The 19,447-nt window shown below is 33.2% G+C and overlaps 1 protein-coding gene across 4 annotated transcripts; it reads left to right on the plus strand.

Annotated features, from left to right (window-relative positions):
• Positions 1 to 9,733: 9,733 nt before the first annotated feature.
• Positions 9,734 to 14,263, plus strand: LOC108992363. Of its 4 annotated transcripts, none has more exons than XM_018966907.2 (12): positions 9,734 to 10,181; positions 10,275 to 10,355; positions 10,817 to 10,918; positions 11,019 to 11,135; positions 11,406 to 11,661; positions 11,771 to 11,928; positions 12,033 to 12,400; positions 12,544 to 12,643; positions 12,794 to 12,853; positions 13,005 to 13,088; positions 13,176 to 13,301; positions 13,771 to 14,263. In XM_018966907.2, the coding sequence occupies exons 2-12, from the start codon at positions 10,293 to 10,295 to the stop codon at positions 14,074 to 14,076; spliced, it is 1,740 nt and encodes a 579-aa protein (XP_018822452.1). In that variant the 5' UTR covers positions 9,734 to 10,181; positions 10,275 to 10,292; the 3' UTR covers positions 14,077 to 14,263. The 4 variants fall into 4 exon arrangements, with proteins under 4 accessions (XP_018822452.1, XP_018822458.1, XP_018822459.1 ...); XM_018966913.2 differs by having other exon boundaries at positions 13,185 to 13,301; XM_018966914.2 differs by having other exon boundaries at positions 12,048 to 12,400.
• Positions 14,264 to 19,447: the final 5,184 nt, after the last annotated feature.

The raw sequence follows: 19,447 nt of genomic DNA on the forward strand, positions 1-19,447 counted from the left end.
TCTCTCTCTCTCATTGCAAGTGGATATAACTTTTAGAAGGAGCAATATGTTGGGGCAAGTGATATTTGAACTTTCTAGTCTGTTAGTAACAACGCATTGAAAAGTATATGGGCATGCCTTGTTTTGGACCATCGACAAATGGCCTAGACATCCTCCTTACTCCTCTTGGTGCGATCGGTCGTCTTAAAATCTCACCAAGTTATTTTTATGACAAGTCTCATTAAAGCATGCAATGATAGTTATTACACAAATAATGAATGCATGATATCAAAAGTATCTAAGGAAAGATTTTCTATAGATTTCTCAACATCTTTGTTTCCAAAGTGCCCATTGTCCATATTAACAATACGCCATGACCTCCCCTATAGATTTGTGCATATGTCTTGGTTCCATTCGTCACAATTACGGGTAATATCTATCAATGTGACTTCATCTTAATAAATACTAGGGATGACAATATGTGACATGACTCGTTAATCCAACACGAACACGACACAATAAAAGCGGGTCAATGTTTAACCTTAATGGATTCGGGTCAAAACGGGTTGACCCGTTAAGACACGATTGCTTAGCGGGTCACTAATGGGTCAACTTATTATACTTGTTAAGAAAATTAAATTTACCTTTATACCCTTAGACCTAAAATTAAAAAAATCCTAAACCTAACCCACGCCGACCCTCAGTTTTCTTTTTCTCAACTTCTCAACTTTTATATATTATTCTATATAAAACTTTACTGATGCCTTTTTTTTAATAGAAACACAAGAAGAAATTAAATTGGACGAGTTAACTGAAAATATAATGGAGTTAGAGATCAACAAGGGGAAGGAGGATGCTCCACTTCCTTCTTCAAGTTCTAGATTTGTTTAGATCTGTGTTTTTATCATATTTGAGATTGTAATATTAATAATGTTTACAATGTGTATTTTGTTTATTATATTTGGGATGTAATTTTAATATTATTACAATGTGTGTGGATCATATTTGTGTGCTTATCATATTTGGTACTGTTGAGATTTTAATGTTGGTATTTTTATTATTTGGATTGTAATTTTAGACTTGTAGTTAGTTTTTTATTTTTATTTTTTATAGATATTTTTTATATTTTAATATTTATATAAAATCAATCAGGTCAAACGGGTCACTAATGAGTTTGTTCAACTCATTAACATAAACGGATTGAAACGGGTCTTATCATGTCAATTTATTTTGTATTTACTAACAAGTCATAACTGGTCGTGTTGTGTCAACCCGTTATCTTAATGGATTGTGTTAGGGTTTGATATTCTGACATGAAATCATTAACGGGTTGTGTTCGTGTTGATCCGTTAAGTATAATGTACATGCCTTGATACGATATAAATACGACCCGTTAACACGATTTGCCACCTCTAAAAATACTTAAGACTTCGCGTGACCGTCTTTGACCTTAAGGTTTTCTAGACTCCACTAACTAAGAGGCAAGTCCAACTCAAGAAAGTTATACTATCATCTGAGGTCGTTGATACTCCGTCGTTGATCTAAAGGATACCACTCTATTATTAAATACTCCTGAGTGGCCAGAAGAGTTTCATTGGGATAATGTCCCATCTCAACTCCCTGCCGTTATTTCTACTTCCAACCCCTTTTTTCTACTTCAAGTCATTTCACTCAAAGAAGCTAAGGACTCCTACCATTTCAAGGCATGAGTCCCTCCTTGAAGCCCCCATTGGGACCCATTCTCAGAGCTAAAGTGTTTCCTCTCTTGCCTCCGAGCCTTACCTTGCTAGTATCTTCCAAGCTAGACCCAACCTAACCATAGAAATCCATTCCCAAAGCCATATAGGGCCCAAAACTGAAAACCACTCAACATGCATCACTTAGATTATGTTTAGATGTTGAGGTGATCTCAGATGATCTGTAAAAGTAGTGAAAAAATAAAAAATAATATTAAAAAAATAGTAAATACTTTGTGAATAGAAGCGAACTGTTTGTAAATAGTAAGCGAAGTAATTGATTTACCAAACACAGCCCTAAAGTCTCATTTGACTCATTTAGTACCAACATCCCTAAATCAATGTTTCTTGGGTTATATTGAGAGTAAATTTATACTTTTTGTCCTACTACCTTATATTTTCATATAAGGCCTATAAATGCTCATATAAATGCAAAACAATATTACAAGACCCGAAACACTTCAAGTTCTTGCACTAAGCTCTTGATTAATCAAACAAGATAAAATTCTCTTATATACTTAATGAGACCGACTTCACTTATTAACCCAAACATGCTGAAACTCTAATTTTGTAAATCATACTAAAATCAATAAATCACATACTTTATCATATATGAAGTATGTGGTGGGATAGTATTCTGGACTTTATTGCTCAAGTCCTCTGGCTTGATAAATGTCTGTAATCTCATTCCTTTATTAATGGAAGTTATGTTTCTTTAAAAAAAAAAAAAACATTATCCTCAAAGAAAAATCAAGCTTCTGTGATTATCTCCATCACTATACATTTCGGTTCAAGCAAGGCTAGACATACAAAAATTTCAAACATATTTTCTTGCAAAGATCTCAAGCTAAGCTTCAAGGAACCGAAACCTATGGTTATTTAACACAAGACATGCATACTTCTTAAAACTTTGTTGGAATCATGCAAACCTAAACTATTTATCATCCTCAAAGCAAATAAAATATATAATATTATTTTATATGTAATTAGGGTTCAATTAGTGCTAAGATATAATTTAAAAAATAAAATTTCTCTCTTTTTATCTACTTACAAATTTTACGATAAACAGTTATTAATTTAACAGATTTTATGCTTCAGCTAAATAAGCTCCCCCATTTGTGGGCCTGATCTCCAATCCACAGGTGAGAATTGATAGCCCAATACGTGGTGGTACTGTTGAAAATTAAAAAGAATTTTCTATTTTATTTAATATAGTTGCTATTGTTAATGCACAAAGATTGGATCTTTCAGGTTGCTGTCTGCATGAGTTGTAGGATATATTAACATTCCCTGACTTCCATCACTGAATCTTGCACCAGGAAATATTCTTAATTTAATCCCTAAATTTCAAAACTTAACAAACTTTAGGGATTGAATTCCAGCTAACATTTTCTAGCTAGCATTGAATTCCCTGCTCTTGATAAATAATTAATAAAAAATGTTACAGCCACAAAAATAAATCTACATTGGCAGAGCTTCGTAAGATATAATAGATATATTTTATAATCTTACGTATCATATCAAGTTGCGTTGATAAATTTATTTTTATAAAATTTTTTTATAATTAAAATTAAGAATTAATAAACATAATCGCCTTAATATGAATCAAGATTTAAGATCTCTTACGATATAAAAATCCAAACTCTCTAACATTATTCTTCGGTGATAAAGATCATAATTCGTTGTATTTCAACATGAAATGACTCCAATATATTGGATCTACGAATCGTAGACAACCGACAACTTCACAAGTTTTGGATACTCAAGAAACTTGCTTTTGATTTTCCTATTCATTTTCCCCCTTGGCAATCACCCCTGCAGCAGGTAAAACAGTCTTTTCAGCATGTACGTATCTACTTTTTTGCCCTTTTCAAAGGTCCCTTACCCGAAGGGAGGCAACTTTTCCCTTTTCTATTTTTGCCCGACCCCCACATGATGATCATAAAAGTGAGGGTCCAGAAACCCATGCATGCATGGCTAATTCATACCCATCGCACAAACTTCCATAACCAGTTGGACACAACAATAATATATATATATATAAATATAAATAAAGCCTTTGCCATCTTTTGACGTACATTGATTATGTGATTATTTCATTTTTATTGCTGTAATAGTCCAATGGGCACGTCCAATGTATGCAGGTCGAAAAGGAAAGAAAAAGAAAGGAGAAGAGAGAAACGACAACCGTTCATAAGCTTTGCCTTTTAGCCTTTGGGAAAAGATAGAGGTGAAAATGATTTTAGTGGCATGAAATCAAAGTTCATTTCGTTATCACAAAGTCCCCCCAGACCAGTGAAAAGTAGTATTTATTAGGATCTTAAAAGCTTTCAAAGGGTACGTAATAGCATAAATTGGACACTTTTTACAGGAGACATGGATGAGAAGGATGCCAGCTGTGTGCATGAAAGGACCTGTACGTTGGGGTATAAAGTCGTTTTATGGAACCCTGTATCAGACCCACCATTCGAGACCATTCGAAGTTCTAGTACTGCCTTTCATGCCAATAACATTAATCATCCTTATTATTCCCATTAGATATGTATGTATACTTATGATTCGATTGCTTTTTCTGTAGAGTACAAGCTTCTTAAATTTTAGAAAATCTACTTTGAGTAAAAGTAAATTTACATAAAAATTTTATAAAAATAAATTTATAAATTGATATATTTTAATGTGATTCGATAGATCTATTTTATAATAAAAATAATTTTATAATATGACGACTCACTTATCTTTTTATATAGATGAAACATTTTTTTTCAGACCTGATGTAACCCCACCAAAAGGAGACTCTCTCTCTCTCTCTCACTTTCATCATCTTTTTTCTTAATTTCTTTGTAGGTATTAATATTTCTTTTGGTCGGCAAAGATAAAACCATATGCATGCCCGTAGGATAGACATATCAAATTATTTCGTTACTATTTTTAACTTAACAAATATCATCGATACTACACGTTGAAAAAATTTCATAAAAATAAAATTTTTTAAAATAATTTTATAATTTAATATATCATATCAAGAAAGTATTATCTGTAAATTTATTTTTATAAATTTGTTTTGTGATTAAAACATTTATTTTAAGTAAATATACAAGTCTCTCAATGGAATGCGATCTTGCACTAATATTAATGGGCAGTTGATCATGATCATCATTTGATTAGTTACTGACACCCCGGCCTTACTTTCTTTTTTTTTCTTAAATCTCAGTACAATTAAGCTTTATGATCTGTTCTTGTCTAGTTGTAGCCCACTAGCTAGCTAGAAGTTGAACCAACTTCTCAAGTGCATGGGGGCTATTTCGAAGCAATTAATTAATTAACCCACACGAGTACGTACTTTCTTGGCATTTTGCACTGAAATATTTTAGTAAAAGGTCTCCCATTAATATTGAGAGCTTATCTTTTGTTTTTTCGTTTTTTGGTAATTAGAAAGGGATAATTGGAGGTAGTTTTTCAATATATGTGAACGTGGTCGATCGAGAAAATTTGATAGGAGAATCGCATGAGATGCTCATTTCAATCGAGTTCAAGGACAGATTTGAGGGGTGGAATGAAACACAAAATTCTATCAATTCTGCTAGGGGCAGTCGATACTCGCAAACGGCGCACAGTCGACGCTTAGAATAATAATTTTTAATTGTCACGTCAATTAAAAAAAAAACACAACAAAGTAGAAGAAATGCAGGAGTTGGCTTTTTGCGTAGAAGGAAGGAAATCAAACCGATATCGAGAACTGCTATTGAAATGGTGCGAAGAAACCGTAGCAGACCATGACGCCACTTTTGACCGATGATTTCTGAGTTGGGCGATGATTTCTGAGCTGTTGGCCATTCTATTTCCGTCCCCTTCGACCTGACCACGACAACACAGAGAGACCCTTCCACCACCGTCGGAGGTATGAGGTTTGTGACTTCATTTTGCATCAGTTTGGAAGGTTTCGAAATCTTTCCCTCATAGACTCACCAAACTTGATCTTGAATTCTTTATAAACATTTTATTTTAATCTGTTATTACTCTAAATATGAACTTTGGCGTGTTAATAATCCAGGGAACAATTGGTCATACTTTCAAAAAAAAAAAAAAAAAAAAAAACAAGTATGAAGATTTAGATGCTAAATGGAAGGAATTAGACCCCAAGTATCACTTTTCATGTAAGTTCACAGAAAAAAAAAAATCGATGAATGCAGCCGATTTCATCATAGCAAGCATGAGTAGAACTCATTTTCTAAAAAGAGGAGAAAAGACGAACTCAAACAGATTGGAGGAAAAGAACCTCGCGTGGGCTGGGCTAGGCTGGGTCTACGTTACGGGTGTCGCTGGTGGAGGAACTGAGGACAACGCCGGTGGTGGAGTAGCTGACCACGGCGTCGGATTTCGAACGGCATAGAGAGAAACAGTCGAGCTGGGTAGCGGCAAAACCAAATAAAAAAGAGTTGAGTTCTTGCGTATACTATATTTCTGGGTATTGGAGAACAGACTGTACCTAGCAGGCTAGCAGTTCTCACTATAGGCATCGTTTCCTTTTTCCACGTCAGCGGCGTTTGCGTCCCGCTTGCATCCCGCGTTTGCATCCAGCATTTTTCAAATTCTATTATCATCTCATCTCATCATTACGTATTTTTTAAATTTTCATATAAAATATAATAAATAATTCAACTTTTTCAAATCTCAATTCAATTTTTTTAAATTTTAATATAATAATAATACAAAAATATAATATTTTAAACACTAAAATAAAACATAAAATTCTCATCTCACCCTTTAAACGTGTCCTAAATGAGGCATATATAGCTTAATTAGATCCCAACTTCACAAAGGAGTTTGAATTTATGACTTAATATATATCAAACCACTTTAGCATTATCTAAGGACGATTTCACCACCCGTAACAGTGAGAGCTTAGACATTTGATTCAGTTGAAATGTAATTCGTTTTTCATGAATCACATGTAGAACTTTGGAGCTATATTTAATTTAAAAAAAGAAATATTTTAATCATAAATAAATAATATAAAAATAAATTTATAAATTAACCTAATAATAAATATTATAAATTAGAGACGTAATAATAGTTCACTGATCTCTTACAGCTAGCTAGCTAAGGTAGTACTAGTACTACTGCTAGCTAGCTAGTTAGCTCTAATATTAATTCTGTCACTTAAACTACAATTAATTAGGGCATGCATTTTCTGAAATAAGAGGTACGTACGTACGTACGTAGTAATTGCATGCATGCATTAATTTTGACGTCCCCCAAGCTACCCATGCATCATCGACCGTATAAATCCTAGATCCCTTATATATTAAATGTACTTGTCGTAGTACTGTTTAATTTGCTGTAATTTTGATGATATATATATATATATATAACGTTCGAATTAATTAAAGTCATTTATTATTTATCTAGCTTATACCGACCTTTTCTAATTTCTTATTAATGTTTTAATTTGATCTCAAACATTATATATAACGTCTACATACAAAATTAGAATATATATGCAGATCACTTGTACGTATATATAATATGGAATAATGGACAAATTAATTAAGATGGCTAGCTCGATCTATCTAGAATTACCTAGAATGGTAGAGAAATATTAGACACATGATCAGTTTGATTATAACATATACTTTTGTTGGTGCGAATCATGATCTCCAATCAATCAACATTTTGACAATTTTTCATTTTATTTATTTTTAAGTAAAATAATTAATTATAAAAAAATCTAGATCTCAAACAAATATCTCGACGTCCAGCCTGATCAATCAAAGTCGGAATTAAGAAGATAACCCGGCCTGATCCCCATATAATTTGGCATTATCGATCAAGGCCTCTGTGGGGATGATCAGATGATCAATCATGTCATGCTGAATTATCAACTTGATATCAATAATTAACCATATATATATATATATATATATATATATATATATATATATATATATATTTTCTGAAATCAAGCATAATTAGCTAGGTAGATGGCTTTTCATAATCTTCTTGAGAGTCAATGTCAATCTATCATGCACGTCGCTTGGGTCGTGGGTGGCGTGTCCATTCCCTCAATACGTAAGTGTGTGTATATATATATATATATATGGGATAAAGTTATAAACCTCTCATTTTCACGATTGCTTGCCATTTCATCAAACAGTACCAATAATTCCTTGTATTAATATTTCGTGCCTTGTCCTTTTCTTTTCTTATCAGATAACATAAATACATATAAAATGAGAAATGATAGTTGCAGTCGTGAGTGTACAAGTACTGTACAATTACTTTAAAAAGTGAATAAAGACGAGATCTACGTAAGAAGAAAATTAATTTTCTAATAGTAGATCCATCTTTTTTTCAAAGTGACTGCGCGATATTTATACATTCTACGATTGTATGTAACATTATATGCGCACATAAGATCATACATACATCATGCGCGCATAAATGTAGAATATTATTGGGTTGAGAAAAAAAACAGTTGTTTTTATAAAAGTGCAAAAATGTTAGTCATTTTGAAAAATGATTTGTATATATTTCAAATATACAAATTTCGTACAAGTCATTAATTGAAAAACAAAAATAAATTCCATCGTAAAATAAAAAAAGACTATCATTTTTAATAGGATTTTTTTTTTAATTTTTATAAAATACGTGCAATTTAAAAAAAAAATTATTTTGGTTTTACGCAAGGCTGATAATAATATAATATTTTCTTTTGTTTTCTATAAATCCATTTAGAAATAAGATTTTATTTTGGTTTTAAGACGATAGTACTCATGCATTCAAGACATAGCAGTTTTCTATATTTTTTATATGTACTAATTTGTTTGCTATATATATATATATGTTTCTTGAGGCCTCACGCCTCTGATCTTCATGTAATTTCTTTATAACTAATATTATTTAATTTGCTCATAAAAATAACGATATAAAAAGTTGCTATTCAGTCTCATGCATGATTTTTTTTTTTTTTAAGTTACTACAGCTAGCTAGTGTAATTGTAATTTTTTTCTTTTCCTTTTGAATATTTTTTAAATATTTTTTTAATCATTAAAAAAAATTAAAATATCGTAACGGTAACACGATAACTTTTACGGGCAAAATCATGAGGCCAAACAAAAACGAATAGCAGAGTAACACAGATCACATTGATTACCATGTCAGTACACAAATCATGACCGAAATCTTTGTCCTTGTTTCGTATTTATAAGCCATTATCCATACATCTCTTAAAGTCCCGACTGCAATATTAAGTTTATTTATTTGTTCATATCCCAGGTATATCCGCATCAAATCCGGATTTTAAAATCGGGTCAAAATTCGGATTGAATTAGCTCGGATCAGATTCTGAATTGAAATCTCAGTTTCAAACTCAGCTCAAAACCCGGATCGGATTAATTCGAATCAAATCGAGACTGGAACCCAGATAAACCCGAGTCGTAAACGGTACCTGGTTTTTTTGAGTTCCATTGCTCTCTGGATAAGATAGATACCTGAGTTCCCCACAAGGACCCATTCTCATTTCTTGGTACTGTTTGAAAATGATATCATTAAAAAGTGAGATCCTACAGCTTGCTGCTGTCAAATAAAGGACTAAGCGAATTATAGGTGGATGAATTCAACGTAAAGATCATTATTCGCATTGTTGTCCCAAAACATGATTATTATTTTTCATTCCTTTCTAAATAATTATATGTAAAGTTCATCAAATTGTGATGAATGTGATTGCAAACTGGAATTCAACTGGTATGTACGCTCAACAAAAGAGGCAACATTCCTCAACCATGAGTAGAGAATGATGATGAGTACTCAAGGAAATGAACTTATCACTTTAAAATACGTCAATTTATAAATTTATTTTTAAAAGATGTATTTATAAAATATGTCAAGAATATCAATTGATGAGGGGTTATTCCTCCTTTTTTTTTTTTTTTTTTTTTAAATTTTTTCTGTTGGGGAATACATTGGCCAAAAGGGTAACAAGAATTAAAGATTAAAAAGGGCATGGGAAGCGTTAAAGATTGAAAATAGAGAAGGCGCACGTTGAGTCATGATCGTGACACAGCTAAGGTGGAGCACAGTGCGTTAGAGCATTGGGTTGCGTACGACACTCTCGCTACTGCATTCTTCGCAAACCAACCATATTCACCTTTCACCGATCCACCTGACAAGCACTCTCTCTCTCGTTTCCTTGAAATAACGAAGCGGTGGAAGATGCAGACACAGATCACCTAGTTAGTCTTTTTGTGGTCTGTAGTTGTACACACGTGCAATTCCGTGTTTGGCATCTTCCAAGGTCGTGTAGCTCGAAATCTTGGCCATTTGTTGTCCGGGGTACTCTCTGGTTTTCTTCGCTGTAAACGAGGAATCCATGGGATCAGAGTGATCGGTGCCATTTGCTATTCTTTTGTGTGGGAATGAACCCTTTTTGAAAAAGTTTTGATGTCCATTTAAAGCTATTCAAAACGGGTATTTCTTCGAATGGCGTGCTTTCATATCTTTGTTTTTCTTTGCCACCATTGCTATTGTTTATGTGATTATAACTGAGTTTTGGTCTTGTAGATTTGACAGAAGTCAAGGATGAGTACTGAAGTCAGGACGAGGCTTCAGTCCATGAAAGCAGCTCCCATGAAGCATGAAAATGTAATCAGACAAACATCCTTAATTATTCGTAGTCTGAACTGTGTATTCTGGTACCTTTGGTATTTAATTCTATACTGTATTAGATGTATGTTGACAAACGGTTTCTACTGTAGAAAGTTTTAAGCCATGAAGTGTAATCATTCATATATGGGGCAACAGTTTTCACCTGAAAATGTGGCTTCAGTTTCAATGAAGACGCTCCTGAAAAACTCAAAGCTCCCAGAAATCTCGCAAAAGTAAAATCTTTGATGGGAATCCAAGAAGTTTGTTGTTTGAAGTGATTCCTGTTCCGCTTTTTCAAAATTTTGTAACTGGGATCTTGAAGCCCTGAAACTTGGTTATTTAGGATCTCTGTATACCTCCCTTCCCTTCAAAATAACTAATTATATATTGCAATTCTTCTGTCCATTGCATGATTCTCTTGTGTCAGCTGATTTTTTCAACTTCTTTTTTTTTTAAAGGAGAAGCAGGATATGCAGGGGAGCAAGATAAATGATGCTTCAAAAGCAACGAGGAGTCAAGGGGCCTCCAGAAAGGAGAGAAAAACTGCATTGCAGCAAGATGTATGAATAAAATTCTTGCAGACCCCTTTTTTTCTGTGGATTTTAATTTTATCATGTATTGTGGATTGAGAATAATTCAGTTTGAAGTTTTGATTTTCAGGTTGATAAGCTCAAGAAAAAGCTTAGACATGAAGAGAACATTCACAGAGCTTTGGAAAGGGCTTTCAGCAGGCCTTTGGGAGCTCTACCTCGTCTTCCCCCTTATCTCCCTACTTATGTTAGTAATTCAGAACCTCTTTGGGTTCCTTAGTTCAATTCAAGTAAATTTGGTCACTAAAACTTAGAATCCAAGCTTGTAATGGCCACGTTGTAGTTCGAGAAAGCATTGCAAAAGATGAATGAATTGAATTGATATATTTGAAGGCAGAGGACAAAGAAAAGCAACCCAAATTCTACATGATGTTCAATGGTTCTTTTTTTTTTAAGCATTTTCATATTTCCCAAGAGGAAACTCTATTCTTTTAATGTCGGCTTTTGATTTTTGTAGACATTGGAGCTTCTTGCCGAGGTGGCTGTTTTGGAAGAGGAAGTGGTTCGGCTTGAACAAGAAGTTCTGCATTTTAGACAGGATCTGTATCAGGAAGCTGTCTACATATCATCCTCTAAAAGGAGTGGAGAGAATTCAATTGATTCATATGCCCAATACCCGATTCATAATTACAAACCAGAGCGACACAAATTTTCAGCTCTAAATGGGGGTGATTCCTCGGTGTGCACAAGGAGGCATAGACCCTCTCTTTCTGGTAAGCTTTCAGCTCAATTCGATCTAAAGGCATATCCCTATGACGTTTGAGGACATGCATCTTGTCTGGAAAAAGGCTTTGAAAGTTTGTCCTCTTCTTTCGTTTCCAGAAGATGGTAGGGGAAAAGAGTACAAATGGTGTCAAAACTCGACAAAGAACCAAAAGGGGTCCCCAATCCATAAATCCCAAACAATAAAAACTCCAGTTAAAAGACCTCTAATAAGCCAGAGATCAGCAGAGAAGCATTTGGATCCTCAAAATTTACAGGTACCTACTGATATCACTAATTTTCACTTTCTTTTTTCTTTTCCCTTTTGATGAGATGGAGTGGGGTATGTATACTCGTTCCTATTCAGTGAAATCAATATTAGTGTTCAAATTTCCAGGTGGAATGCAGATTGAAAGATCAAGCAAGTCTAGAATCAAGAACCCCGGATGAAAAGCCGTCAAGAGATGATGGCCCAAACAGAATTTCTGAAGATATTCTGAAGTGTTTATTGAGCATTCTCTTGAGAATGGGTTCGAAGAAGAATCATAATAGTGCAGAAAATTTTCCATACTTATTGACCTTAGGAACTCGAGAAAGCAGTGAAGAAAAAAATTATAGGGACCCTTATGGTATCTGTTCAGAATATGGAAAGAGAGATATTGGTCCATATCATAAATTATGTCACATTGAAGCTAGCTCAATCAATCCAAATCGATCAGCAAGTTCTTTGTTTCTACTTCGTAGATTAAAGTAAGTTCTCTGTTTTTTGTTTTCTGCTTCCTAGACTAAAGTAAGTTCTTAGAAGATAAGAGTCTACAACAGTTTCTCGCTTTATTCATGATATCTATAAAATATACAAGAAGTTAAAGCAAATTCGTTTTCTGTATTCTCAGGCTCCTCCTTGGGAAACTTGCCTCCGTCAACTTAGAGAGCCTCACCCATCAGGAGAAGCTAGCGTTCTGGATAAACATGTACAATTCCTGCATGATGAATGTATGTATATCAAGGTCCAAATGGAGTTTAGATACCTGATTTTGTTTTCTTTTTGGCTTAAATTAGAGATAATTTGTTTTCTGTACTTGCATTTTATATACCATTATCAAAGAGCAAAGAAGAATCATTCACTATTTAATATTGCTTCAGGCATTCTTAGAACATGGCATACCGGAGAGTCCTGAGGGGGTTGCTGCTTTAATGCAGAAGGTACATACTATACAGGAACTCCTCTTACTAGGATAAGGACATATTATATATTTTCACTGAGGTGAACAATAATGTTTGAAGGCTTCTGCAAACCAACTCATGCTCATGTGTAAAGACAATTATTTATGCACTTCCATTACTTTCTACTCAGGCAACAATAAATGTTGGGGGACACTTACTAAATGCAGTAACAATAGAGCATTCTATCCTGAGATTGCCTTTCCACTCGAAATATGTAAGTAGTAGTGCCTACCTCATGTCTGTCTCTAGATTTCTCTAGCTTGAAGATAAAAATCATTTCATCAAGTTTCTTACTTTTTAGGTGCACCAGACATCTTTAGAGGGTACAAAAAACGCTGGGAAGACATGGAGAAGCATAGTTGGATTGGAGTTTTCTGAGCCATTGGTGACATTTGCACTATCCTGTGGAAGCTGGTCCTCCCCTGCTGTAAGTTCACAGAGAGTAGTTAGCTTTGCTTAAATTACCAACCTCTAGTCCCACATCCATAACAGGCCATTTAAGTGAAGCTCTTCAGTGGTCCTGAGTTCAAGGAAACATGCTACTTAAAAAAGATTCCCAAATATATATGCTTATATTTAGTGGCACTGCCATACTTGAAAGATGAGAATTAAAAGGGTGGTGAATAGCATTCTTCTTTTCTTCATAGATTAATGTGCCCTGAGGAAATAGTAGTCGTTTTCTCTGTGGTTTGGGCAATTCTCTTGTCTCATTCCCTGTGAATTATCTGTTGAAACTAGCCTGCAAAATAATCACTATTCTGTCCGGCGTCATATAGTGATAATGAGTTTTATGATTGATCATGTCTGAGTTCACACAGTTACTAGTGTCTTAGGGATACCCTGTTGCAGTGATCCCATGGCTGATTTATTCACTCTAACTTCCTCCCATATGAAAGGTGAGAGTGTACACAGCATCTCAGGTGGAGAACGAACTGGAAGTGGCTAAAAGAGAGTACTTACAGGCTGCAGTTGGAATTTCAACAACGAAATTTGCAATCCCAAAGCTGTTAGATTGGTATTTACTTGACTTTGCAAAGGACTTGGACTCATTCCTTGATTGGATCTGCCTTCAATTACCATGTGAACTTGCAAAAGAAGCAATTAATTGCCTTGAGAGGGGCAAAAAGGAACCACCTCATTCACAGTTTGTCCAAGTTATGCCCTATGATTTCAGTTTTAGGTATCTTTTATACTCAGAATAATGTCTCCTTTTGTTACTTGGGATCTGAGGGCCTTTGGGTTGCAATTTTGTTGTACACATATAGCTGGTTGTATATGGTCTCCCTGCTTGTAAGTATTTGTGAGGTCAATGTTCTCTTCACTGAGGGGTTCTGCATGAAGCTATGCTTTGTGAAGAGTTGGTTTCCAATAAAAAAGGTAATTTCTTGACTCCAGATTTCCGACAATTCCTGCTTGTGTGAAGGCCGGCTATACGGTGCAAGTTCCACGCAATTGAAGTTAAAGATTTTAACACTCTCTCATATGTGTGAGACTCACGGTCCCTTTAATAAATGGGTTTACCATAATATTTAGTTAAATAAGGTGAAATATGGAGTTAGAATTCAAATCTAGGATTGTATTTAAATTACTTAGAGTTCTTGATTGAACTCTAAGAAAATAAAAAATAGTGAAAGAGAGATAGACATATAAAGTGAGTTTTGCATTATTTATAGTTGCGTGAGCGAATTTATTAGATAACTTTAATTGTTCAATAAATGTTATGTGTCTACTTCATGTATTTATCTTTTTTACACTCTAGGCCCTAGAGTTGGGTCAAGAGCTCTAAGAAATCTCTATCTCCAAGGCAAAGAGGTAAATTTGATAATTTAAACTATATAGTTAACACAATCACACCAAAAAAAAAAAAAAAAAAGGAACCTCCTTTCACAAAAAAAAAAAAGATAAAAAAAAGGTGAACACAAGATTATTGCTGAACAATTTCTTATTGGGAAGTAAAAAAAATATATCGATCTTAAAATTAATACGCGCATGCCATTACATAATGGATAGCTTCCAATAATATTACTGGAAGCATTCATCTGATCAAAGTTTTACAATGTTTGTTGGATTTTCATAATAGAAAAAACCGACCTATTCTTGTCTCTTCTTCTTTCTATTAACCTGTATTTTCTGAACTGATGTATCTATTTTATTTGTGTTAATGAATGGTCTTTTCTGAAAAAGTAAAAGTAAAAATAAAACCTGTCAGTAGAAAGTTAAGAAAAAGGTTGATAAAATGTTATCTTGTTGTAGTGGGTTCAAGTTTGATCAGATTATGGCCTAGTCAGGTGAGACCATTGATCGTGTTACCTTAGATGGTATTGATTCTGATTACTTTCAACCTAATTAAAAGATGGGTAACTATATTAACAATACAAACAACGCTAAAGTCCGGTTTGAATACACAAAACAATCCATCTCATCTTATCTTATTATTATAATTATTTTTTTAAATTTTCACATAAAATATAATAAATAATTCAATTTTTTCAAAATTTAAAATAAAAATAATATTAAAAAATAATATTCTAATTATAATATTTTATTTAATTTTTAACAAAACATTTCATTTTATTTCATCTCATATCTCCTGGGAAGTCCTCGTGTTGCACCCCTCGTTTTTGTTTTTTTCGTCTTGGAGATAAATTGACAAGAAGGACCACTCGGGAGTGGATTTTTAGGAAAATCTCGCCTGCCCATCGCGTAGCTATGGTTTTGGATCAACGGTTACATACCATTAATTACTCCGGTCCCATGCATGCTGCATGTTGATGGAATTTTCATGCACATTCCTGCGTCCATGTGAATTTATCAGCCCCAACATTCAAAGCATGCCATTGATGCCAAAATGCCTTAGTTATGGTGCATTTTCTGACTTCTGACCTGTGGTCCAAAGATAATGAGCCGTTTTATCCTCGGAGAAAAGGATGCAACTCAATGCTCGGTAGAGTTTGGTGCTTTTTTTATTAATTTTTTGTAATCATTATTAATTTTTTGAATGTTAAAGGTACAAACTAGTGAGGGTGAAATGGTGCAATATGGGTGCATAAATTCTTCAGTATCACTTACATTAAAGATAAATTATATTTGCAGTCGTAAATTCATGTACAAGTGTCGCATAATTTCTTTTAAAGAAGTTAGTAAATATGAAACCTATATAAAAAAATAGTGACTCTCACTCTTTTTTAAAACGATTATGCGACGCTTACACACTTTTTACGACTGTATGTAATATTATTCTAATAGTTAGCATCGATATATAGCACCACTCTTTTGTTAATCTAGGATAGCTAACTTCTTCTCCTTTCTTATCCATTCCTGTGGCAATGTGATTCACCTTTACAAAACAGAGGTCCATTTTTATTATTAGAATAATAAAAATACAAAAAAAAAAAAAAAAAATCATGATATTGCCATAGAAAGGTGAATTAATAACATCAATTCTTTGAGCAAAAGCTGAACTGTCCATTTACCCGACTTACTTAGCTAGAAGGAGAAGTATTAGGAAAAAATGGCAAAAAGTAAAAACATAGATTTTACCATACCACATCCAATTAGGAGGATATTGCACTTCTCATCATTTCCATGTCATATAAATTTAAACGAGAAATGTTTTAATTATAAAAATATTTTATAAAAACAAATTTATAAATTAATATTATTTAATATGATATATTAGATTATAAAATTATATTTTTTTTATAAAATAATATCATATAAAATTATATTAATTCAAAAAGTTATTCTTTTTAAATAATTTGTGGGACTTTAATTAGTTATAACATGGGTTGTCGATTCGTCGTTTCTGGAATGTAAACGGTCTTTTTCAGTTACACGTACGTACGTCGTGGCCGATATCACTCACAACTTTTTAAATGTTCGAATCCGACAAATCGTTTGGAAGCTATGAATTGGATTAATCCTCAAGCTATAATTACGATATCCGCTTGGAGGCGATCGATAATACAACGCGCAACCTAACATAATTATCGTGGCATTAATAAAAAAAAAAAATTCTCCCATAGGTAATTTGCTTGTTTATTATGGCATTTTTTAACAAATCAACAACGCATAGTTTTTAAAAATAAAAATATAAATGAGATTTTAAAAATTCCATTACCAAGCTCCTCACAAATTCCAGATTGCCTCGTTTGGACCAAAACTCAAAATGGGAAATTCTCTGTTAAAAGTACCCACCACCTTGCATCAAATATTGCAAACTCTACTAGAGAAGCAATCCCGGATATCCCATGGAGGAAAATTTAGAATCTAAAGATCCATGACTGCCATAAGCTCCTCCTATGGAAGATACTTTGAGATATTCTACCAACAAGAGAGCGCCTTAAAAGATTTATTTCAACTATTGCTTCCATAAACTGTCCACTTTGTGATGAAAAAGAAGAGACCCTCTTTCACCTTTTCATTGAATGCCCCATAACAAGAATACTTTGGAGTCATAGTAGATGGCCTTTAAATCTATCCACCCTCTCTATAAACTTAATGAAGGATTGGTTTCAGTTCATCCTATACCTCAAGCAAAAGCTCAGCCTTACCACCCAGGAAGAACACCCTTTCAAAAGTTTTGCAGGTCTCATTCTAGACTTCATCTGGTGACTCCGAAATGACCAAGTCCACAATCACAAGGATCTCTCTCTCCACAACTTATCACAATAGCTAAATCTCTCTTATCAAGAAAATCTATAGGTATGGAAAGAAAAGATCAACACTAAAGTGGCAAAAGAATGAAAAAACCTCTCACAAATCAATTCTGTATATCCTTTGATGCAGCAGTTAGAAACTCCTTCTCTCTGGCTTCAGCAGTGAGCATAAACTCCAAAGGAGAAGTTATTGAAATTTGGACTGAAAAAAATGTCACTACAACCCTTGTGGTTGCAGATGCACTAGTGGCAAAATTGGCTCTCAGAATGGCGGAACATCTCAACTATCCATCCATCTCTTCAGCTGGAGACTCTCGGTTGGTGATTTCTTCTATCTACAATGAGGAGCAAATCTGGCAAATAGCATCAATCATGGTCGACATTGCAAACACTTTGCAATTTCATGGTGGATGGAGCTTTAACAAAATAGATTGATCCCAATATTGATTTGCGCATTTAGTTGCGCAATGGACAGTTACAAACTCTTTGTTTGGTAGCATTCTGTTAAAAATTATTCCTAGTACTATTTTGTATATTGATAGCGGGAAAAATCCTCCTTAAATATCTGTATCACTCATTTATTAATATATGCAAGCTTGTTTAGAAATATATATATATATATATAAACTTTTACGTTAATTTTCAGATAAAAAGAATATATATATATATATATATATATATAAACTTTTACGTTAATTTTCAGATAAAAAGAATATATATATATATATAACTTCTAGAAGATACATGCCTACATAATTTTTGGAAAATAAATTCACGAATTTAGTCATCTACTCTTATCCCTATGATATTCGTAATATATATTTATATATAGTAATGATCTATACAAGTTCTAAATAGATAAATCTTGCACAATTTCTTTACAAAAAAGTAAACTCTACTATAAAAAATATAAAAAAAATTTATTCTTTTCCAATGTGACCCACTTTTTTTATAAAAAAATTACGTAAAAAGTTGTTTATTTAAAATTTATATCTAACATTACTTTTATATGTATATATATATATATATATAAATATATCTAAGATGTCATCAATCATTAACAATGTCAAGGCACAACGTCTCTTCAAATACTTGTAGGTCAAAACAGTAGTCTAAGGCTTGGCCGGCCGTTGTACAATGGCCAACGTGTCCTATGTTGTTATTCATCACCTTTTTATTTGCCGGACCAAATGTTTTATTCTCCCTCCTCACATCACGGTCTATGTTTTTTCTTTTATTAATGCATCCCATTGTGAACAACCTCACTAGAATATTGTTTTTCTTTTTCCCTTTTAATTCAAAACAAATAATAGCTATTGCATATTCCTAATTTAGTAAACAATAATAGTTACAATATTAATAATCAGTTGAGTTGTAATTCTTATTATTGGAATAAAATGAATGATGAAGTCGTGAGTTGTAATTATTTTATTTCTCAATCGATTATTGTTTTTAAAATTATAACTATGATTCGGAAAAGAAATATTTTAACCATAAATTTACAAACTTATATGATTTGATGTCTTGGTACGTCAGATTTTAAAATTATTTTTATTATAAAATAGATCTAACATATCACATGAAATCACGTCAAATCGTGAATTTACTTTTATGAGAATTTCTTTGTAACTATAGAACTTTTTTATTTGAAGACGTATAAGTGTCTTATAGTATCCCTAAAGAAATTTCTTGATTAAGAAGCTCAACTAAGTTACTATATAGGACATGATTTGGTTGCTTCCCTAAAACCCAATATAAGAGACGAAGGTTGTACGTACTTGTGGTCAAGTTTTGTTAATTAATTTGTCAATTACACCGTCGGCTTCCAAGTGCATTGGGAGGCCAATAGCCAATTTACAGCCTAAATATTGACAATTCGGATGCTTAACACGAAAGTATTGAGAATCTAGAAGTA

The sequence above is a fragment of the Juglans regia genome, chromosome 15, assembly GCF_001411555.2.
Source record: "Juglans regia cultivar Chandler chromosome 15, Walnut 2.0, whole genome shotgun sequence".
NCBI classification, from domain to species: Eukaryota; Viridiplantae; Streptophyta; class Magnoliopsida; order Fagales; family Juglandaceae; genus Juglans; species Juglans regia.